The sequence below is a fragment of the Vidua macroura genome, chromosome 5 (assembly GCF_024509145.1).
Source record: "Vidua macroura isolate BioBank_ID:100142 chromosome 5, ASM2450914v1, whole genome shotgun sequence".
In the NCBI taxonomy this organism is placed as follows: domain Eukaryota; kingdom Metazoa; phylum Chordata; class Aves; order Passeriformes; family Viduidae; genus Vidua; species Vidua macroura.
Window position 1 is genome coordinate 31,579,075 of NC_071575.1, and position 18,617 is coordinate 31,597,691.

At 38.9% G+C, this 18,617-nt stretch overlaps 1 protein-coding gene across 1 annotated transcript; it reads left to right on the top strand.

The window, feature by feature from the left end:
* Nucleotides 1–367: 367 nt before the first annotated feature.
* Nucleotides 368–17,074, top strand: LOC128807186 (patatin-like phospholipase domain-containing protein 2). The gene is made up of 9 exons (XM_053977356.1): nucleotides 368–612; nucleotides 5,243–5,475; nucleotides 5,834–5,899; nucleotides 8,543–8,752; nucleotides 9,892–9,952; nucleotides 12,051–12,269; nucleotides 12,594–12,726; nucleotides 13,895–14,011; nucleotides 14,864–17,074. Exons 1-9 carry the CDS (start codon nucleotides 426–428, stop codon nucleotides 14,991–14,993), a joined length of 1,356 nt encoding a protein of 451 aa, XP_053833331.1. The 5' UTR covers nucleotides 368–425; the 3' UTR covers nucleotides 14,994–17,074.
* Nucleotides 17,075–18,617: the final 1,543 nt, after the last annotated feature.

Consider the following 18,617-nt stretch of genomic DNA (forward strand, 5'->3'; position numbering starts at 1 on the left):
GCCGCGCCCCTGTGGACCGCTTCGCTCGGGGCGGGAACTGGAAGACAGGCGGGGCTGGGGTACCGGCGGAGGCTGCCCGAGGCAAGGGATCCGGAGAGTCTGAGGAGACCGACAGGTCAGCGGGAACCGAGGGGAACGAGCGACGCGGGGCCGGGGGCGCGGGTCTCAGCCTCGGGCGCGCGCCCTGCCAAGGGCAGGGTCGCGAGGGGGCGGGGTTCATTTGCATGTGCCCTCTGGTTGGCTGGGGGCACCTTGTGCCACCGTGCGGCGGCGCGGGATTGGCTGCGGCGCGGCCAGCGGCGGGGGCGCGGCCGCCCTGTAACGCGAGGGGCGGCCGCGCTGAGCGCACTCAGTCTCCGGGCAGCGGCCACCGCCGCCGGAGTGCCCTGTCCCCGCTGGCCCCAGCGAGCGTCCCGCCGGCGACCATGCTGGACCGCGAGGGCGGCTGGAGCGTGTCCTTCGCCGGCTGCGGCTTCCTGGGTGTCTACCACATCGGCGCTGCCACCTGCCTGCAGGAGCGTGCCCCGCACGTCATCCGCGACGCGCGGCACATCTACGGCGCCTCCGCCGGGGCGCTCGCCGGCGCCGTCCTCGTCGGGGGCGGCTCTCTGGGTCAGCGGGGCCGGGGGGAGCGGGGCGAGCGCAGGGAAGGGGCAGGGGCAGATGCAGGTGCGGCGGGCAGGGCCTGGTGCGGCGCGGGAGGGCGGGCGCGGCCCCGGGAAGCGCTCGGGCCGCGGGGTTCGCCGGGCCGGGCCGGGCTGGGCCGGACCGGCTCCGAATCTCTGCTTCTCTTCACCCCTAAAATGTGTGCCCGTGGGTGGAATTAAATCCGAGCGGGGTCCGTGGCTCAGGGAGTGGTGTTGGCGATGCCCGATCCGATTCGCACACTTGCGCAGCCGAAAGGTCGGGGTTCCTCCCGTGCATGTTCCCCTGCGGGGCTGCTCTCAGCGCCGCTGGCCAAAGTCCGGGATTTGCCTGGGACAGCGGGGGGCAGTCGAGCCCTAACACCCTCCAGAGCAAGTCGGCCAGCCCTGTCATGGGCTGTAAGCAGTGTTTGCACTTCGTTGGCAAACACAGCATCTCCCTGCACGTGAAGTGCCGGGTAGCTTTATCTTGCTTCCTCCAAAGCTGCTCCTTTCTGGGGTAAGGCTAAGAGAGTTAAGGTCAGGGCTTAGGTTAGCTTTAACGTGCTTTTCCTCTCTAATCTGGGCACGGTGTGTGTTGCAAAGGTCGCTTAGGTGTATGGTTAAAAACAGTAGATTGATTAAAATCACTGATTTTAATTGTCATTTAAATAACGAGGTAATCTTGTGTTGTTTTTATGCCGGATTAAAGATGTTAGTTTGAAATGGAATGTAGTGTGCTTTTTCCCTACTTTTTTCCCTACTGCTATTTTCTAGCAGTAGGAAAAATACATCTTACTTTTACCTACTTAGGGCTCATGAATATACATTTATTCTAATGAATTAAATTTGATAAAAGCTATCAAAATATCAAGGTGCTTAGGATAGCAACAGGATTGCAGTTTAAAAAAACTATCTGAAATATATGAAAATCTGAAAATAGTTTTGTTTCTAAACTAAAGAAATCCACTGAGTAACACCTGTCTAGTTCATGACTCCACACTGGTTTTGGTAGCAGCACCCTTGACTGGTTTAGAACTAGAGGATTTTGTAAATTCAGATTTCGTCTTAGAAGAGGAAGAGAACTATGAGTACCTGTTTTGAATTTGGAGAGGTTTGTGGGTTTTGCTATTAAATTTCTGAGGAAAAAAAATCCACTGACACAAACAAGCAGAAGTTCTCTGTAAGTATAGGACAGCAATGCTTGTCCCTGCTGCTTTAGCCACTGAGCTCTAGCACGTAAGCTTAATTTTTTCAAAGCTTTAGCAGTAAACTTGTGCTGCTTAATTTTGCTGTAATGTCTGAACATGACACACTGGAGTTATGATGAGCCTGCTATCAGCTTTTAAAACAAATAATATTTTTCTCCAATAGCTCATATTTTTAGAACGTATCCAGTTTTAAGTCTTAAGTCATTGTAAATGATTTGAGAAGGAAGCTGTCAAATATTTGAAGCACTCTTAAGCCCAAAAAATGTATATCGTTTATTTGGCAGTATGAGTAAATAACAGCTTTTAAATGGTTTAGCATTTTAATAATTAAGAGTTGTAGATTTCAAATTATTACCTTTCCCAATTATTACCAATCTCATATGCCTACTGAGATTTTTTTTCTCTAATAGAACATGTGTGTGGTCACTGTCCAAGGTTGCAGATTCCATGGGCAAGTGTGTTTCTACTGGGAAAAAAACCAAACAAACAAAGGCATCACTTGGAAGACAATTCAAAACCATGCACATTCTAAAATCTGCAAATTGCTGTAAATTGGTAGAACTAATAAGGTATTCCCATGCTAATTCTCTGAGTTTCTAGCTGCCATTTTTGTGAGCTTGTGTGAAAGCAGAGGATGGTAAATAAGCTGTAAAGAAACACTGTTTTACAATGATAATAAGATACCTTTTGTGAGTTTGTACCCTATGCCTCTCTTACTCTGATAGACTTCAATGTGCAGTATTTGTAGTTCCTGCACCTAGAGGTGTTAGCAAGTCCTATGTTTTTAATCACAGTTGCATTTTCCTGTGGGTAGGCAGAGCCCAGCTCTTCCCAGAAGTGAGAGGAAGGATGAGAGGCAGCAGGCACAAGCTGGAACCTGGTAAATTCACATGAGGTATAAGGAAAAAGACAGTTGCTATGAGAGTGGTAAAATAATAGAACAGCTTCCCAGAGAGGTTGTGGGATCTCCACACTTGGAGATGTTTGGGGCTTGGCAGGACCCAGCCCTGAGCTGCTCTGTGTGCTGGTGCACACAAAACAGGGTGTGCAAATCTGTGAGCAGGTGTTGTGGCTGGAATTGAAGACCATGTTTCATTTCTTACAGCCAGTTGCTTCAAGGGAAGGGTTTTCTCTTTGACTCAGATTACCTGATGGATAGGTGGGGAGTCTGTGGAAATTGAAATGTGGATAAATATAATCATTAGCCATTAAATGGGGAAGAAAAGTGTACTTTTATAGACTGACAAAGAGGTGTCTCTCATTAAATTTGAGGGAGGTTGGGAAGCTTAGTCATGAGTGTTGTTTTGAGGATGAAGTGCATTTCAGGCTACTCCAAACTGGAATGTTAAAGTTGCACTGCTTGGATGTCCTGGAGATCTGGTATTTTGATGGTGCTGTGATCATCCATTTCAGTGGGGCACTTAAAGAGAGCAGGTTTAGTGCAGGCTGCAAATTATAATGTCAGGTTTTACTCTGTGGGGTAAACTTCTCAGGTTTTACTCTGTGAAACAAATGAATAGTTAACAAACAATTAAAAATAGGAATGCAGCACTATAACAAGAAACAGTTCACATTTATTAGCAATATTAATTTCTTTAGCTCTCCTGTATTTCAAAAATAAAACAGATGGACCAAGACCTGCCTAAAATCCCAGTTTGACCTGAGCTCTAGCCCTTAGTCCCTTTTGGAGAAGTTCCTGTTTTGGAATACACCAGTCTAAGGGGTAACTATATTTTAGTCCTGTTAGAAAGGAAGGGAGAAGGAAAAGAAATTGGATTACTTTGAAGTCTGTTGAATTAATAGCAAAAAGCTTTGTAAATTTTCAGTGTTTGAAGATCACATACTCTTAGATAGAACGTCTCCTTTTTTTTTTGTTTGTTTGTTTATTTGTTTTTTTTTTTTTTCCTTGATTTGGAGCCCTTACAGGGTTTAAAATAGGTTACAATAAACAAAATATGTCAGCTTTTTTTTTTTTCCTATGGACTACTTTGAGCATAGAAATTCTTGTATGTGGAGACAATGGGTAACTGCTAAATCAAACTGCATGTATTTGTTTGCTGTTGGTTTGTATTTTAGACAAAGCAAATGACTTGCTTGGTGCATAAGCTTTCAAAACTGTATTTATTTTGGAAAAGGTAAACATTGTATATGCTCCAAGACTGCTCTTCCTGGCCAGAGTTCTGGTAATTCAATATCTCAGACTCCTGCAACACAGCTATTTTTAGAAAGTTTAGAAGATTGAGCATTGCTAAATAAAAAAAAAAAAAAAAAAAAGGGAGTTAGGAACCAATATCTGGATGCAGGGAAAATTAGAACTGCTAGAACTACCTGATTCTGCTTTTGGAAGTAACTTCGTCACTTGTCAGAATGTGACTTGTGCAATATTTTTATTTGCGTGTAAAATGTGTTTTACTAACATATATTTCACCGTATATGGTCAGTGGAACAGTGAGCTGTGTCTAAATTGTTTTCTGTCTTCTGGGGTGGGGGCTACTGGTGTCAGTGGATTTGTGGCCCAAGATTTCCCTCTGTGAGGATGGAATGAAACAATTGAATTAGTAAAAACAAAGTGTGTCTGATACTTCATATTTTGTAGAGATGCTCTTTTGGACATAGATTCTTAGTTGAGAATGATAAATGTTTAGTTATTGCTATTTGAGGAGGGAATAACATTGTAGAAATGTAATATTTTTGGAAACTAATCTGAGCTCAAAGGCTTAAGCAGAGTTGTTGCTAGTGCAGTGCTCACATATAACCTGATAAATTGATATACCCTGATAAATTCTAGTAAGTTCAAGTATGTAAGTTCTGAAAATATTTTTTAGAAGACCTTGTAGCCTATCACTCAGGTTGATAAGATGTTACTTTGACCTTCCCCCCACCTTCTCTACCAAACTGACAAGCAATTTCCTCAAAGTGTGTCCTGGAGAAATGTGACATTCTAAGTTCAAACAAACCATTGCAGGTAGAGGAGCTGCTCTTTCTTCTGTGACTAAATGTTGAAAGGATTTTAGTGTTCTTCAGGAGCAGTCCTGTCTTCTGTAGTGGTTTGAAGTTCCCAAACATAGATCTAATTGGAGAAAAGATTATTGTGTATCTGTTACTGTAAAAATACACCTACCTGGCATTCCTACCAGATCACACTTCATGCTCCCTTTAGTGTGTTTATGTATCAATGAGGAAAAATGGTGCCCTGAAAACTTAAGTTAGGTTCATTTTTTTAAAGGGATTTTTTTGTTTCTCAGAAAACTCCTGAACTCCTTAAACATGCTGAACAGTTACTTAAAAAAAAAGCTCTTGTATTTTCATTCTAGGAATAAAAGAGATAATTTGGAGCTCTAGATATGCTTTATTAGTCCAAGTGTGGATTGTGTTTCTGCTGTTAAATGCAATGTATTTTCTTTCCAGCTCAGGCTTGTGCAGATGTCCTGGCATTAGCCAAAGAAGCTAGAAAGCGAAATCTGGGCCCTCTTCATCCTTCCTTTAATGTGATAAAGATCATAAGAGATGGGCTGATGAGAAATCTTCCAGAAAACACGCACCAGTTGTCATCAGGCAGACTGTGTATTTCACTAACCAGAGTATCAGATGGCAAGAATACCTTGATATCTAATTTTAACTCTAAAGAAGAAGTTATACAGGTATGTTTCTTTTTGGCAACTTTTAGAAACTTCTATAATCCTTGGTCTCTTTAACATTACCTGTTGGGTTTCTGCTTTAAGCATTTCAAGGTATTGTTACTCTGACAATGTTTTAAAGAGGAATTCAAGCTTTTTTACACCAGATTCACACACTGGTTTTCCCAGTCAATGTGTCTGTGAACTGTTTTAGGCAGAGGTGCAAGGGATCAGTCATAAAAAAAGGATAAATGCCTTAAAAGTGCATTGGGTCTAATGAAACTATAGCCGTAGTGAATAAGAATTTATTTTATAAAAATATATGTTTATGTCAGTAATGGAACAGTTAGCATTTAATTTTTATGGTCTTATTTTCTTACAGGCTTTAATCTGTAGTTCGTTTGTCCCTATTTATTGTGGCCTCATTCCACCATCATTTAGAGGTGTGGTAAGTCTCTATTGTTAAGATCTAAAAACAGTTTTAGTTATTCTGAAAATATTAAGAATACTTGTGGGGATTTTTGTTATCCTACTGTAAAGTAATTAATTTCATAATAGCTTCTAGTACTGTAGCTGTAATAACTTTCCAAAAAAAAAGACAGGAACACTAAATGTGTGGAAGATATTATGTGTATTTTAACACACACATATTGTCTCTCTGTCCCTCCTCTGCCCCCTAAAATTCATTAATGAAAGAAAAAGATAAGATAACAAGTATGTAACCTATGGATAAATATTTATTGAAGGAAGTGATGCTCTTTAATCTGCACAAATTTACAGAAAGAGTCACCTATAATTGTTAAAAAAAAAAACCCTTGTAATATAGTTTATTGTATATCTTCATGTTCTGCCTGTAGGGAGATCTGCCTTACAACTGGATTAAAGTTTTGTATTCCGTTAGGTGCAAATAAAGCTTTTTAATGCCTCCTGGCATTTATATTCAGTGTAAGAAAGCTTACTTTTTAGAGGTAAAATATCAGTATATTGGTATGCTCTATTGCTTCCTAGGAGCTGCTGGTTACAAAGCCTCTTAATATTTCATGGCTGTACTGAGCTCTCTAAAATCCCCTGTTTAAGAGACAAAAACTGGAGGAAAGTTGGCATGGTTTGTTGTAGGTGTTAGAACAACAGGTTTAGAAGCAGATCTGCATTTCAAATCAAGGCAGTGACATCAGTGGCTTTTTGTTACCTGTTCTATTCCCTTGCATCTGCTTTCCCTCCAACTCTGGTGCTCCTTGCACAAGGAGAAGGGAAGAAAGAAAGAAAACTTGAAATGCCTTTGATTACATGCTGCCTCAAGACAATTTGCAAGTATTAAAAGGTCAAGAATAGATGTGAAACGTTTTGGTTGGTTTTCTTATTCTTCATGTTGAAATTTAAGCAAAAGTGATTAGAACTGTATAGGGATTTTCTTATCTGTACTTCTAAAGCTTGTATGTCTCCTTAAATTCTTCCAGATTAAAGGTGTTATGAAAACAGGACGTTGGACTGAATCCAAGGTTTAGTTGGATCCAGGCTAATCTGGCTGTTCAGTTCTTGTCACCAGACAACAATGTTATTTTAAAAGGCTTAGTTCAGAGTACAAAAGCATACAAGTAATGCTTTATTTGGCCATATTTTGAGGAAAGGAAGGCATAATTCTATTCTTTTAATCTTTGCAATTATTTTGAGATAATTTTAATGCTTAGGAGGCATTTTTGGATATGATTTGGTAAGAATACCACAGCTGAATATGCTTGGCATGACTCCTATAGGCTTAAACACAATAGAATGTAAAAAATGTAAACTTTGGGGCATCTTGCTGTTTGCTGCTTGGCATACCTGCCAATATACTGTAAAACAAAGGCTTAAGGATAACATTTAAGAGGTGTATCTAACTGCCAATTCAAAATGTTTTGTGTATGGTGGATTTTGTTTGGTTTTTTTTTTACTCCTTTCAAACACAGCAGTGGTTTTAGATTTAAAAAGTGACTTGGAGGAACAGCTGAGCAGATACTCCAAATCATAAAAATCATCTAGATCAGTAGAACTATGACTCAGATATGTACTTCCACCTTTTAATAATTTCATGAGAAAGGTCCTCCTTTGCAAGACCTATTATTTTTTATGTCACAAAGGACTTGGGGATTTCACTTGTTCTTTAGTGATTGCATTACACACCTAAAGTTTGGCAGGATGTGCATGCTGCTGGGTCCAGAGGGTAACCTGGGAAGCTGACAGGCAATGAACTGCCCTCTTCCTAATTCCTAATGTGCTTCTCAGAATGGTCAGGGCCTGAGTATAAGGGCAGCTGAAACTGATAATCCAGGTTGCTCTTGCTCAAATTACTGCTCTGTTACATTTATGTTTGACAAGGACCTACAGTTTAGGTTTTCTGCCCTTTAAGGAAGGAGCAAAATGCAGACTCTGAACCAGCAAAGTTGGTGGTGTGGGAACAAACCAGTTCCACTGGAGAGCTGGCTGCTGTGAGTGAGTAGAGGGGCTGTCTGTAGCTACTGCAGCTAGACAGTAGTTACTAGACAGTAGTTACCCCAAAACACTGAGCACTTTTTGGCTTTGATCTTAAAGTGTCTGAGCTGGTGATGCACTAAAACTCTAGAAATGGGTGATTCAGTGTGAAGGAGACAAAGCATAACCTGGAACTTGCGCACAAAGCACAGTAGATGTCTGTGACTCGGCAACATTTCTGAAGCACTGTCTATTTTTACTCACATTTTCTTTATGTCCAAATCTTTTTTGATGCTTTTCTATCAAATTCTAATTATGGAGAGTACTTTTAAGTTAGAACGGTTTAGAATCTTGGAACTTGAACTTTGAAGCTTGAAGCTTCTTTTCTCTGCACGTTGTGTAGGATTATCATCTTTAAAAAACATACAGAAAGATTCCAGATGGAATATGCTTGTGCTGCCTATGGAGCTATAGGTAGGAATGTTTACTGGCTTTAGAGAACAGATCATGCCACTCAAAATGTTTAGCTTGGGAGCACCAGGCTTAAGCTACAGTCTTAAGTGCCGTTTCATTTTGTGTGGGGGACTCTGCTGGTCAGGCATTGTCAGCCCTTGAGATGTGCTGGTTTTTTTCCTTTTTGTAGCGCTACGTGGATGGAGGAATCAGTGACAACTTGCCTCATTATGAGTGTAAGAACACCATCACAGTGTCCCCTTTCGCTGGGGAATGTGACATCTGTCCCAAGGGCAAGTCAGCCAACTTCCATGAGATGAACGTGACCAACACCAGCATTCAGTTCAGCCTGGGCAACCTTTATCGCTTAACACAGGCGCTCTTTCCACCTGAACCCAAGGTCAGCCCCTGCCTTCCTTTGCTTCATCTCTCCTCATGAAAGTTTCTGCAGAAAGTTGCAGTCTCTTAGCATTTCATCCAGTCACACAAACTTCTCTCGTGATGTGTCTTGTTTCTATTTTTTTTATATTTTGTCTATGTCCTCCTTGGTTTTAGTCTCTCTTGTGCTAAAAATGCATATCCTGCTTCTGGCTTTCAGTATTTATTTGGGAATTGTCACAGGATTCTATCATAAAGTCAACACTGGAAAATTGACAACTGTCAGTTTGTAGTCCTTTCATGTTTGCCTGCTAAGAAATAAGAGGAAGTTCTAAAGTTTCATGATTTTGTAAAGGTCTTAATTAATATTTGGCACAGGCAAGTTGCCTTTAAACTTTGCTCATTGCTGCTAACTGCAGATCTGAAGAGGGAAATGCTCTTGAACTGCTGTGAAAATTGGAAAAATAAAAAAATAAAACCAGATCTTTTCAACTGGCTTGGGATATAGTACAGCAAAGAAGCAATTTTTCTGACTGCTGTAGATATATTTTAACTGAGGGCTTTTTGACCATTTCAAGACAAATTCTAAACAAATTAATTCTAAACAAATTCTAAATCCTACTTATTCAGGGTGTTTTTTTTTTTTTTTGTTTTGTTTTTTTTTTTTTTTTTTTTACTAGTACCCTTGTGTAGGTGAGCTGGTATTGCATCTGGTAAAAGATTTTTTCATAGCTAAGATAAGTCTGAGCCTCTAGCTGAGCATCAGAATTGCACAGCTGATTTTTCAAAGTTTTGGGAAGTGAGAAGCACTGGGAGGGAAGGAGGGGAATTAGCACACTCCAAACACCCTCCTTCATTGTTGCTAGCAGCTTCTGAAGAGCTAATTAAGGAAACGAGGGGAGGGAAGTCTTGCAAACTATTTGAATGCCATCATTCTGTGCATCTTTAACAGCTGAAAGATAAGTTAAATGTACATGATCACGTATGCATCATCACAGTAGCCATATTAACCTGAATCTGCTGTATTCCAGCAATTGCTAAGGTGGCTTTTTTCTTACAATAGTGGAAGGTGGATGAAAGTGGCTTTTCATTCTGCAAACTGTTGATCTGAAGTTGAAACTCCTTTTTAATTTGTCTGACTCATTTACTCTATATTTGCAGGTACTTGGAGAGATCTGTGAGCAGGGATATTTGGATGCTCTTAAATTCTTGAAGGAGAATGGTATGTTAAACTTTCAGATAATTATTGATTATATGGTCTTAACCTAAGTTTAAAAAAACAAACAAAAAAAACCCCCAGATCAAAACAAACAAAAAGGGTGAGGGGGTTGTGTGTAGCTAAGAAGGGGGTTGTTCTTTGAGAATTTTGGAAGGATCATGATAGTTTCATTCTTGTAGAAATGCCACAGTTATAGTTCACCTGAGGTGAATTGTGCCACACAAAAATTGAACTTTGTTTTGTCAAAGGTGTGTGAAGTAAATGTTAAGTGAAATTTCCAAAGAATTCCAGTTATAGGCAAATCATATTATTACTTGGCTTTGTCTTAATTGTGCAGGATGGGCGTAAACTACTGCTTCCCAATCCTCTGAAACCGGTATCTTCTATTACCTCCTCTCTGCTGTCATCCAAGTGATTTTCTAGTAGTCCAGAAGTGGGAGCTGGCTGACAGCTATAAAAACTCAGTCACAGACAAACCCTCTGTGTAAGAAAAGACTTTAGAAGATGACAGCTTATAATGGAGCAGTTGTTGACACCCAGATAAGTTTAGGAAGAAGAATTACAAGTTGTGCTACTCTACTCCTAGAATTCTGATAACATGTTTTATATTGATAAATGTTATTGCTCTGCAAGCTTTGGGACAAAAAATTTGAAAACAATAACTTGATATTAGGATGAAGTTAATCATGTGTTAAATGTGCTTGGGCCCTGTAGTTTTTGGATTCAGAAGCACATTGGTACTGGGTCAGATCACAAGAATGGGAATTTGCACCATTACAGAAAGTACCAGCTGCAGGATGTGAGCAATCTTTGATGTACTCTGCTGATGCCTGGTTACTGAATATTCAAGTTATCCTGAAACCATTCTCTTCACTGAAGAACCTCACAGTTCTGCTTAAGAACTTGATTTTCTGTAATGTTGTTATTATGTATTATTATTATTATTTAATGAGAAAGTCTTGTTTTATAGCTTTTACCATGTGATTAACAGCACAAACTCTACAAAGAGCCTCTGGTTTGTGGTTGTCTGTCCTGAGCTGGGTTCTGTTGCTGTCCTGCACCCACAGGTTCCCTGTGTGCAAGTTCCCATCTGACACTAATATCTGATATTCCTTGCAGTTCTTCCTCAGTCTCTCTACCCCATGTCTTCTCTGGATTGCACTATTATCCTCCTTTTCACACTGCAAATTCTGTGATCAACTTTGTTTTTATTCTGTCACAGGGTTGTTTTGCATCAAGCTTAATCAATGATAATTATAACCCTTCCAAGGTCATTCATTATGCATCACCTTTCTTATTAAGTTATTTCAGCTGTAGGAATTAATTCACACCCCCCCCCCCCCAATCTGTGACACTTCAAATATTTTCCTTTGCTAAATTCACTGTACATTCTTTTGACATTTGTCTTTTACTAGTACTTGCAAGTAGGATATAGGTTCTGTTGTATGTATAGGTTATGTTGTATGCATTTTTTCATTTGTAATTTTATAATGATTTTCTGGAAACCAAGTGTAAATACAATTCTTGTGTTTTTCTCTTTGTACTCATGATCTAGTGCTTGTTTCTAAGGTAGCTATCAGTGCTATTTCTTAATTGGCACCAGTTTTGCAATGCAACCCATGTTGATTTAGATCTGTACTTTGGATATAACAAAAAAAAATTGTATTTTAGCTGCTTTCCTTTTCAACCCTGTTGTAGCAATGCCTCAAAGTACTCACGTGATACCTGCCATGTCAAATTTCCCAAATACCTGAAGTGTTTTAGGTGTTTTCTTTTAAATACATATTAAATCAGCTTTCCTCCTCTCCTTTAATTCCTTTGCTTTCTTGCAGGAAAATAACTTTGGTAAATGAATGTATGTTTCCAGGGCAGTTTCATTTACTTGTTCACTTTTTCCTTTTCTTTAGAACCTGTTTTAAAGTAAGACCTAAATCTTCAGAAGGGTCATCACTGTGATTAAACATTTTTGGGATCCTACATGGGGTAGATGATGGTGTTCCCTCAGGACAGGCCTTTGTTCAGACACGCACACCTCAGGTGTTGTACAGATATTCAGGAGACCTGTGGATCAAACCTAAGTGAAAGCTCTTGACTCTTTCAGGTATTCTGAATGACTCAATTTACATCCACTTGTCCTTCACAAAAAGAAACCCTCATGAGGCTGCACAACAACATCTTGACCATGGGAAGAGAAGAAAATTGACAGAAAACAATAGAGTAGAAACTTTGAAAATGAGCAGCTTAAATGACCAGATAAAGCAAAATTCATGGCCTTTAGAGAAGAGCATATTTGAGAGTCTACCTCCCAGACTTCGTAAAGGTGTGTGCTTCAGGCTGTTTCCTGTAACTCTGAGTGGCAAACATTGACTTTTTGTTAATTTTTTTACATTAATTCTTAGATCTATGGCTTAGAAGTTCTGGATAATGTGTTTTGTCCCTGTGGCATGGGTTTGTGTTAACATATTTTAAAATATCATAGAGAAAATTTATAGTAGGAGTGCTCTGAGATGAATTCTTTCATTTTCTAACTGAGCTTTATTCAGTAACACTTGATAATGTTGATTGGATATTACAAAACTCTGAGAAAATGATTGAAACTGCTTTCAGACAGTGTAACATTTTTTCCCTAATAATTATTCTTAAGCATTGCAGGAAGCTTGCAAAGAACAGAATGGATTCTATGCTCAGTTCTCTAAACTCTTCCCCATGCGGGTGATATCCTACCTGATGCTGCCATACACACTCCCAGTGGAGTCTGCTTACTCGGTTGCTTTACGGTAAGGAGCTTGTAAAGACCTCTTCTAGAATTATCATCATTTTGGAAATGTACTCATTGAGAGCTTATTCAGTGTTGGAGACATTCTGGGACTCTGTAATTCAAGCGGTAACTGTCAAAAGGCCCATTATTTCTACCTGTGTGATGCATCCTAAAGCCTATATAATCCAAGGCTAGATAAATAAACACATTAAGAAGATTCTTAAATAACACAGTCATATTGCTATTAACTACCTTGTAATTGCTCAAACAAAGCATCCTTAGTGCTTTCCAGGAGTACATTCTTCATTACTATATTGTGCAGGAGTATCTGAACTCGCTCCACATCCTTCTTGTGCTTCTTTCTGAAGTCTGGAGTGAAATCCACTGTTTACTCACCATATCAATTCTCTTACCAGTTTTGTTTTAGTTGACTGAAAGTTGTGCTCTTGAAGCAGGGCTTAATTTGTTAAGTTTCAATTCTTGACAAGGTGAAGTTATGCTCAATGAATGCACTGTGAATCCTAAGCTTTGTGCTTGCTTAAGGGAATTCCAGTCCTTGAGCAGCAGATGTCATGACTATCTTTAGAAAATCTTGAAAAATCAGTTCTGGTAATCAAATCATATAGAACTCCAGTGGAAGTATTTTGTTTCTGTGTGCCATTTTTGGTGGATGGGGAGGCCGCAAGTTTCTCCAGATGTCTCTCTGAGGTTTTCCTCCTTGTCCCATTCTGATGTAGCTGACTCCTGTTAAGGGGTATCCTAAGGGAAAAAAGTACATTTGGTTCATTGTTCTTGTTTTGCCTTCTCTTTGTTCTTCCATTTTGCTTTTTTTTTTGTTCTTCCTTCCTCTTCCACCTTGCTTTAAACTGAGCAGAAAGTTCCTACCACAAAGGTCTTGGAGACAGGAATATTTTGCAGGATTCCTGTGCTGGTCACAGGGTGTGGAATGCACACACTGGTCAGCCACTCAGAGATGTGGTGATTTTTGGTCCCCCTTTTCTTAGCTTGTAGAAGAGAGATGAGAGGGCTAGATGGGAATTCAGGGAGGCTGGGAAGAAATTGACACCTTGGTTAGGGAAGTTGGTTTGGGGAGAAAAAAGCTGCTTTGGATGTGGGACAGGGTGTGTAAAAACGTAACTCAGATTAAATCTCCTGCTTACAAAAGCTGTGTTTTGGTTTGCCTGCAGGTTGGTGAAGTGGTTTCCAGATATGCCTGCTGACGTTCAATGGATGCAGGAGCAGCTTTTTCGGATTGCTGCTACAGTTTATGCCCAGGCTAAAAGCAAGCTGTTCTGCACAGCCAGGTAAAGTGCAGTGCTGCTGCATGCAAGTGATGCAGTTTTAGAAATTCTCTCTTTTTGAAATCACTTAAAGCCTCTTCTTGAATAACACTAGTTGGCTTTTGAGGCATCTCTCTGAGCAAAAATGTAGCTCTTGGTATATATTTGCTATTCATCCTACTGTCCTCTTCTCAGTTACTTGATAGCACATGTAATCCAGTGTCCTTTCTTCCTTCTTAATTATATTTCTGATTCCTTTCCACAATAAATTTAGGGATTGCCACCTTCCTGCTTTTACCCTTATTTAGCAGTCTCTCCTATTCCAGTCTTACCAGTCCTGAGTCTCTTTATCTGAGACAGGCTTTGGGAAGACACAGAATCACAAGTTCCAGAAATAACTTCTAAGAGGGATTCTTTGTCATTGCATCATGATTAAATGCATACACGGTTTTCCTTGTGGGAAAGCAGCTCAAGCAGTGTTGAAGTGTCTGTGTATGGCAAGTTGAGATATTTTTGTTTGTGAGATGGATTGTGGCATGTTGTTTTGTTGGGTTTTTGTTGTTTCGTTTTTTTTTTTTCCGAAAAGCACTGCAAGAGAGAAGAGAAAACTTTTTAAAAAATAGGGTGTTCTTTGTATAAAACTTCAGTTTCCTGTTTCTTAAATTGGAAAAGGCTAACCTGGTGATTCAGGTGGTGGTTTAGAGCATAGACAAGTTCTGTTCCAGTTTTTCAGGTTGGTGATAACAAGCTGATTGTAAAGTGGAATACAGAGATGGCCTTTGGGAAGGTGAACAACTGTATTTGCTTCTTGTAAACACGATAAAAATGTCATTGAAACACTAATAATCTCCTTTTCCTTCCTTATTTTTTTAACAGGAAAGACAACTATGGATCACTAAGAAAATGTCAAACTGTCCCATCTACTATGGAATTTCGTTCTTCATACTGCCACCTTAAAATGCCTCACTCTGCTGCACACATTGAGAGCTGGCTCTGGGAATCTTAATGCTTCATGCGCTCGGCTATGAAAAATGCTCCTGCTGATATCCGGGAGCAGTCTGACTTAAAGTCCTGTCCTAATTTCCTCACAAATTCTGATGAGTCTGCATTGGAAATAGATGTTGACTCTTCCTCAGAGACGAGTTTCCAAACTGCTCCAGAGTATTAATAGGGAAGTAGGTTCCACAGTTTCCAAAACTGAAATTTGGCAGAGCAAATTAAAACCTAGACTAGGGATCACTTTGTTTGTTGCCAATAAGTCTTGGGAAATTACCTGTTTACAGCTTTCTGACAAATCTGCCTTAGGACTTTTACTGTTTTAAGGATTATAAAAACAGTGGCTGCTATACTAAGTAACAGATTATAGCTCTGTTGAAGCACCAGCTCAATCAACTGTAGTAAGACTTGTTAAACAGTGTCTCTCTGGAAATAAATATTTTTAAAAATTACTTGCAGAATAAAAATGTAAATTCTGTAAACAGATTGTTAGACAAACTAGCATAGATAACAGAACAGTTTTTAAAATTTAAGTCTTAACAATATTGTGTGTTAGGATTACTTTTATAGCACTTAAATGAAATTGGATTTTTACTCCCTTAAGAGGAATACACAAGTGAGTTTGTTAGTAGCCTTCAGTGTCCATTTGCCTTATATTTAAACATACTGTTGTGTTTATGGAAAGTTGTCTGCACAAGATACTGTTGGAACAGTATTATTCAAGGTTGTTGTATGTACTCTGCAGTTCCTGTTACCTTTCCTCTGTGTCTCTTTCCCTCCTGAAATACCTCAGGTGAAAATGACATGAGAAATGGGGCACCTTCCACTGAAGTGTAAACAAGTACAGTTTCAGTGGCTTCAGAGGACTTCTTTTTTTTTTGGAACTTAACATAAAGGCTTAATACTTGATCAAGTATTGAAAAGTAGGTAAAATAGTGACTGTGACAAATTAGTAGCAAGTAGTATGTGGAGAAGGTGTTAAACTTTATAGAAGATGTTAACAAAAATCAATGTATAGCAAGTGGTGAATGATGTTTAGGTTTTCTAATTGTTGCCTGATTGTTTTTTATTTTTCCCCCTCCAGTTTCAGAGACTTTCCTTCTTTCACTTCCCTGTTGCTAATGGAAGAAAAAGAAAGGTGTCCCTCCTGTCTCAGTGAGGTGGGATAACCCAAAGGAAGTTTCCCAAGATTGTCAGGTGCAGCAAAAGTGTAAGGCTTGGTGGAAGTATCAATATTCAGGGAGCTCTGCAGAGGTCTCAAATAACAGGTAGAAATTTAGCCAAATCATACCTCTACTGAGAGTTGGAAGCTTAAACCATTTCCACTACAAAGGTTCTGCATGATTTTAACAAAGACAGTGCATTAGTGGATGAGGGCATCTGGGAAGGAAAGTGATGTTAGGATTAATTACTGTTCTCATGGCTTAGCAGGTCTTGTACAATTTTTAAGTAGAAGGAAACAATAATGGCTTTAAAGTTGATTTGCACATGTGTTTGGGGTGAGCTTGGGAAGCTTCTCATTCAAGAGAGGGAATTCTGTGCAACCCATGGAAGAGCTTATTGAGGCCTCTTGTCCAGGGAGAGGGGTTGGATTGTGATGCTCAGGAGCTGGTATGTGGGAATGTGAGCTTTGGTAAAAATGTAGCACTTGAATTGGGCCTGCCTTTCAAACAGTCTCTCAGTTGTGATTTCCCTAAGCTTGGAGTGCTGCATTTTACAATATTCAAATGGATTTTAGATTGAGGAGGAAGTGCTGAGCTCTCTATTTCCGTACTCAACGAGGCTGGTGCTACTTTACTTCAACTCTTCTATTCGTTTCTTGGGTGTATATATCATCAGACTTGCAAAAAAAAAAATTGGAGTTGTTACTCTAACTACAATTAAAATATACAAGATCTGTTTTAAATTGTCTTCATTCATTAGTTTACCAGTTTCTTTTAGAATTAAATCAGGAATGCCAAATTTTGCTTCTGGTCTTTGTTGGAATACTTCTATTAACTACATTTAAATCAACCTTAACCACTTTTTCTGTTGGGCACAGCTCCCATTTTGTCTCCTTTTTCTGAAATAAAACCACAATCTCTTGTGTTACCATGGTGTCTGAGCTTTCTTGTGTGTAATTCACACCTGTGCAAGTTAAATCAGAATGTGTTGATGTCATTGATGGTTCTGAGGTGTTTTATTTTTTAGGAGTACTACTCTGAAGTTTGAGAGATGCTGGTGCACACTGCAGTTAGACCTGAATGTTACCTCAGTTTAACGTTTTGTGGGTTTTTTGTCCTTTTGTGGTTTCACTGCTATTTTTTGTTTGTTTTCTGCAATCAGTTATTTTACAAATACCTTCTTGCATTTAAACAGAAATAATTAAAAAACAGATAAAGTTGGGTGTGAAGGGAGATAACAAAGGGTGCGTTGTTTCTGAGCAAAAACTAACTTAGCAGATAACTAAATATAAATAATATAATAATAAACTATTAAATCATTTGTTCTATGAATAATAGATGCGCTAAAATATTTATATTTAATAGATATTTAAAAACCAATATAAAATATATCAGTAAAGCATAACTATTATATGATAACTATATTATCTATCAGATATGAAAATTCTGAAAAATGCCAATCACTTGTTTTTTAAATTTTTTAAAGTTTAATAATAATAAAATGGTTATAAAAATAGTAATACAATTAGAGTAATAAAAATTTAGAGTTAGGACAATTACAAGACAATAAAAAGCAAAGAATTACGGACGTCCGAATGCTCTCGGGCACTTAAGCCACGACAAGCATGCCTTGTGAACAAAGGAATCACCTTAAAAGCAATAGCCTGTTGCATATACAAAACACTTCATGATTATGCATATATTTCATTTAAAACAAGAACTTCGTCTGGTACTTGTCAAAAAGTTTCTGTTAATTCCCAGGTGCCTTTGAGTCTCAGTCAGGCTTGAAGAAGTTCGTTTCTGTTGATAAGGAAAGCCATAAATTCCTCTCCTCTGGAAAATGTAGGGGTTTCTGTAATTGTTATCCTTGTGCGAAGAATTCCTTGATTATCTCATCTCTTTCTTGAGATAGTTAAAAAGCATCTTACATAGTATAGTTTCTATTTTAACATTGTGTTATAACCTAAAAATACATTCAACACACTAGTTGAGAGAATTAATACAGCATAACTTTCCAACATTACACATATAATATTCATTGTAACTATTGCATAAAGCCAATCATAAAATATGCATTTTTCACAATCCCTCCTCTTATTCTTTATAAATCATTTGGCTTGAGCAATATTTCTTATCACTTGCATTTTTTTGGACTCTGTTGGTAATTAAATAAAATATGGGATTAAACAAGGAAGAAACATCAAAACAGTTGTAACACATAAAAGGAAGTATCTTAATCCACCATCCCATTCTCAATATATTACCCCACCAGTTAGTTTTTGACTTTGTTTTCCCATTTTTTTGGACTGATACCTGGATTATAATTTTTTTGTGATATCCTTTGTTTTTCTCAGGATGACCTCCCTATTGTCTTCTATTTTCAATGATCTGATATATTAAAGTTTCTACAAACACCCCCTTCGACAGCTAATAAATAGTCTAAAGCTAACCTATTCTGATACACTACAGTT

Coding starts and splice junctions, on each gene's coding strand:
- LOC128807186 (XM_053977356.1), top strand. CDS start 426: ATGCTGGACCGCGAGGGCGGCTGGAGCGTGTCCTTCGCCGGCTGCGGC. Junction 9,953..12,050: donor TAAATTCTTGAAGGAGAATG/GTATGTTAAACT, acceptor TGACTCTTTCAG/GTATTCTGAATGACTCAATT. Junction 12,727..13,894: donor GCTTACTCGGTTGCTTTACG/GTAAGGAGCTTG, acceptor GTTTGCCTGCAG/GTTGGTGAAGTGGTTTCCAG.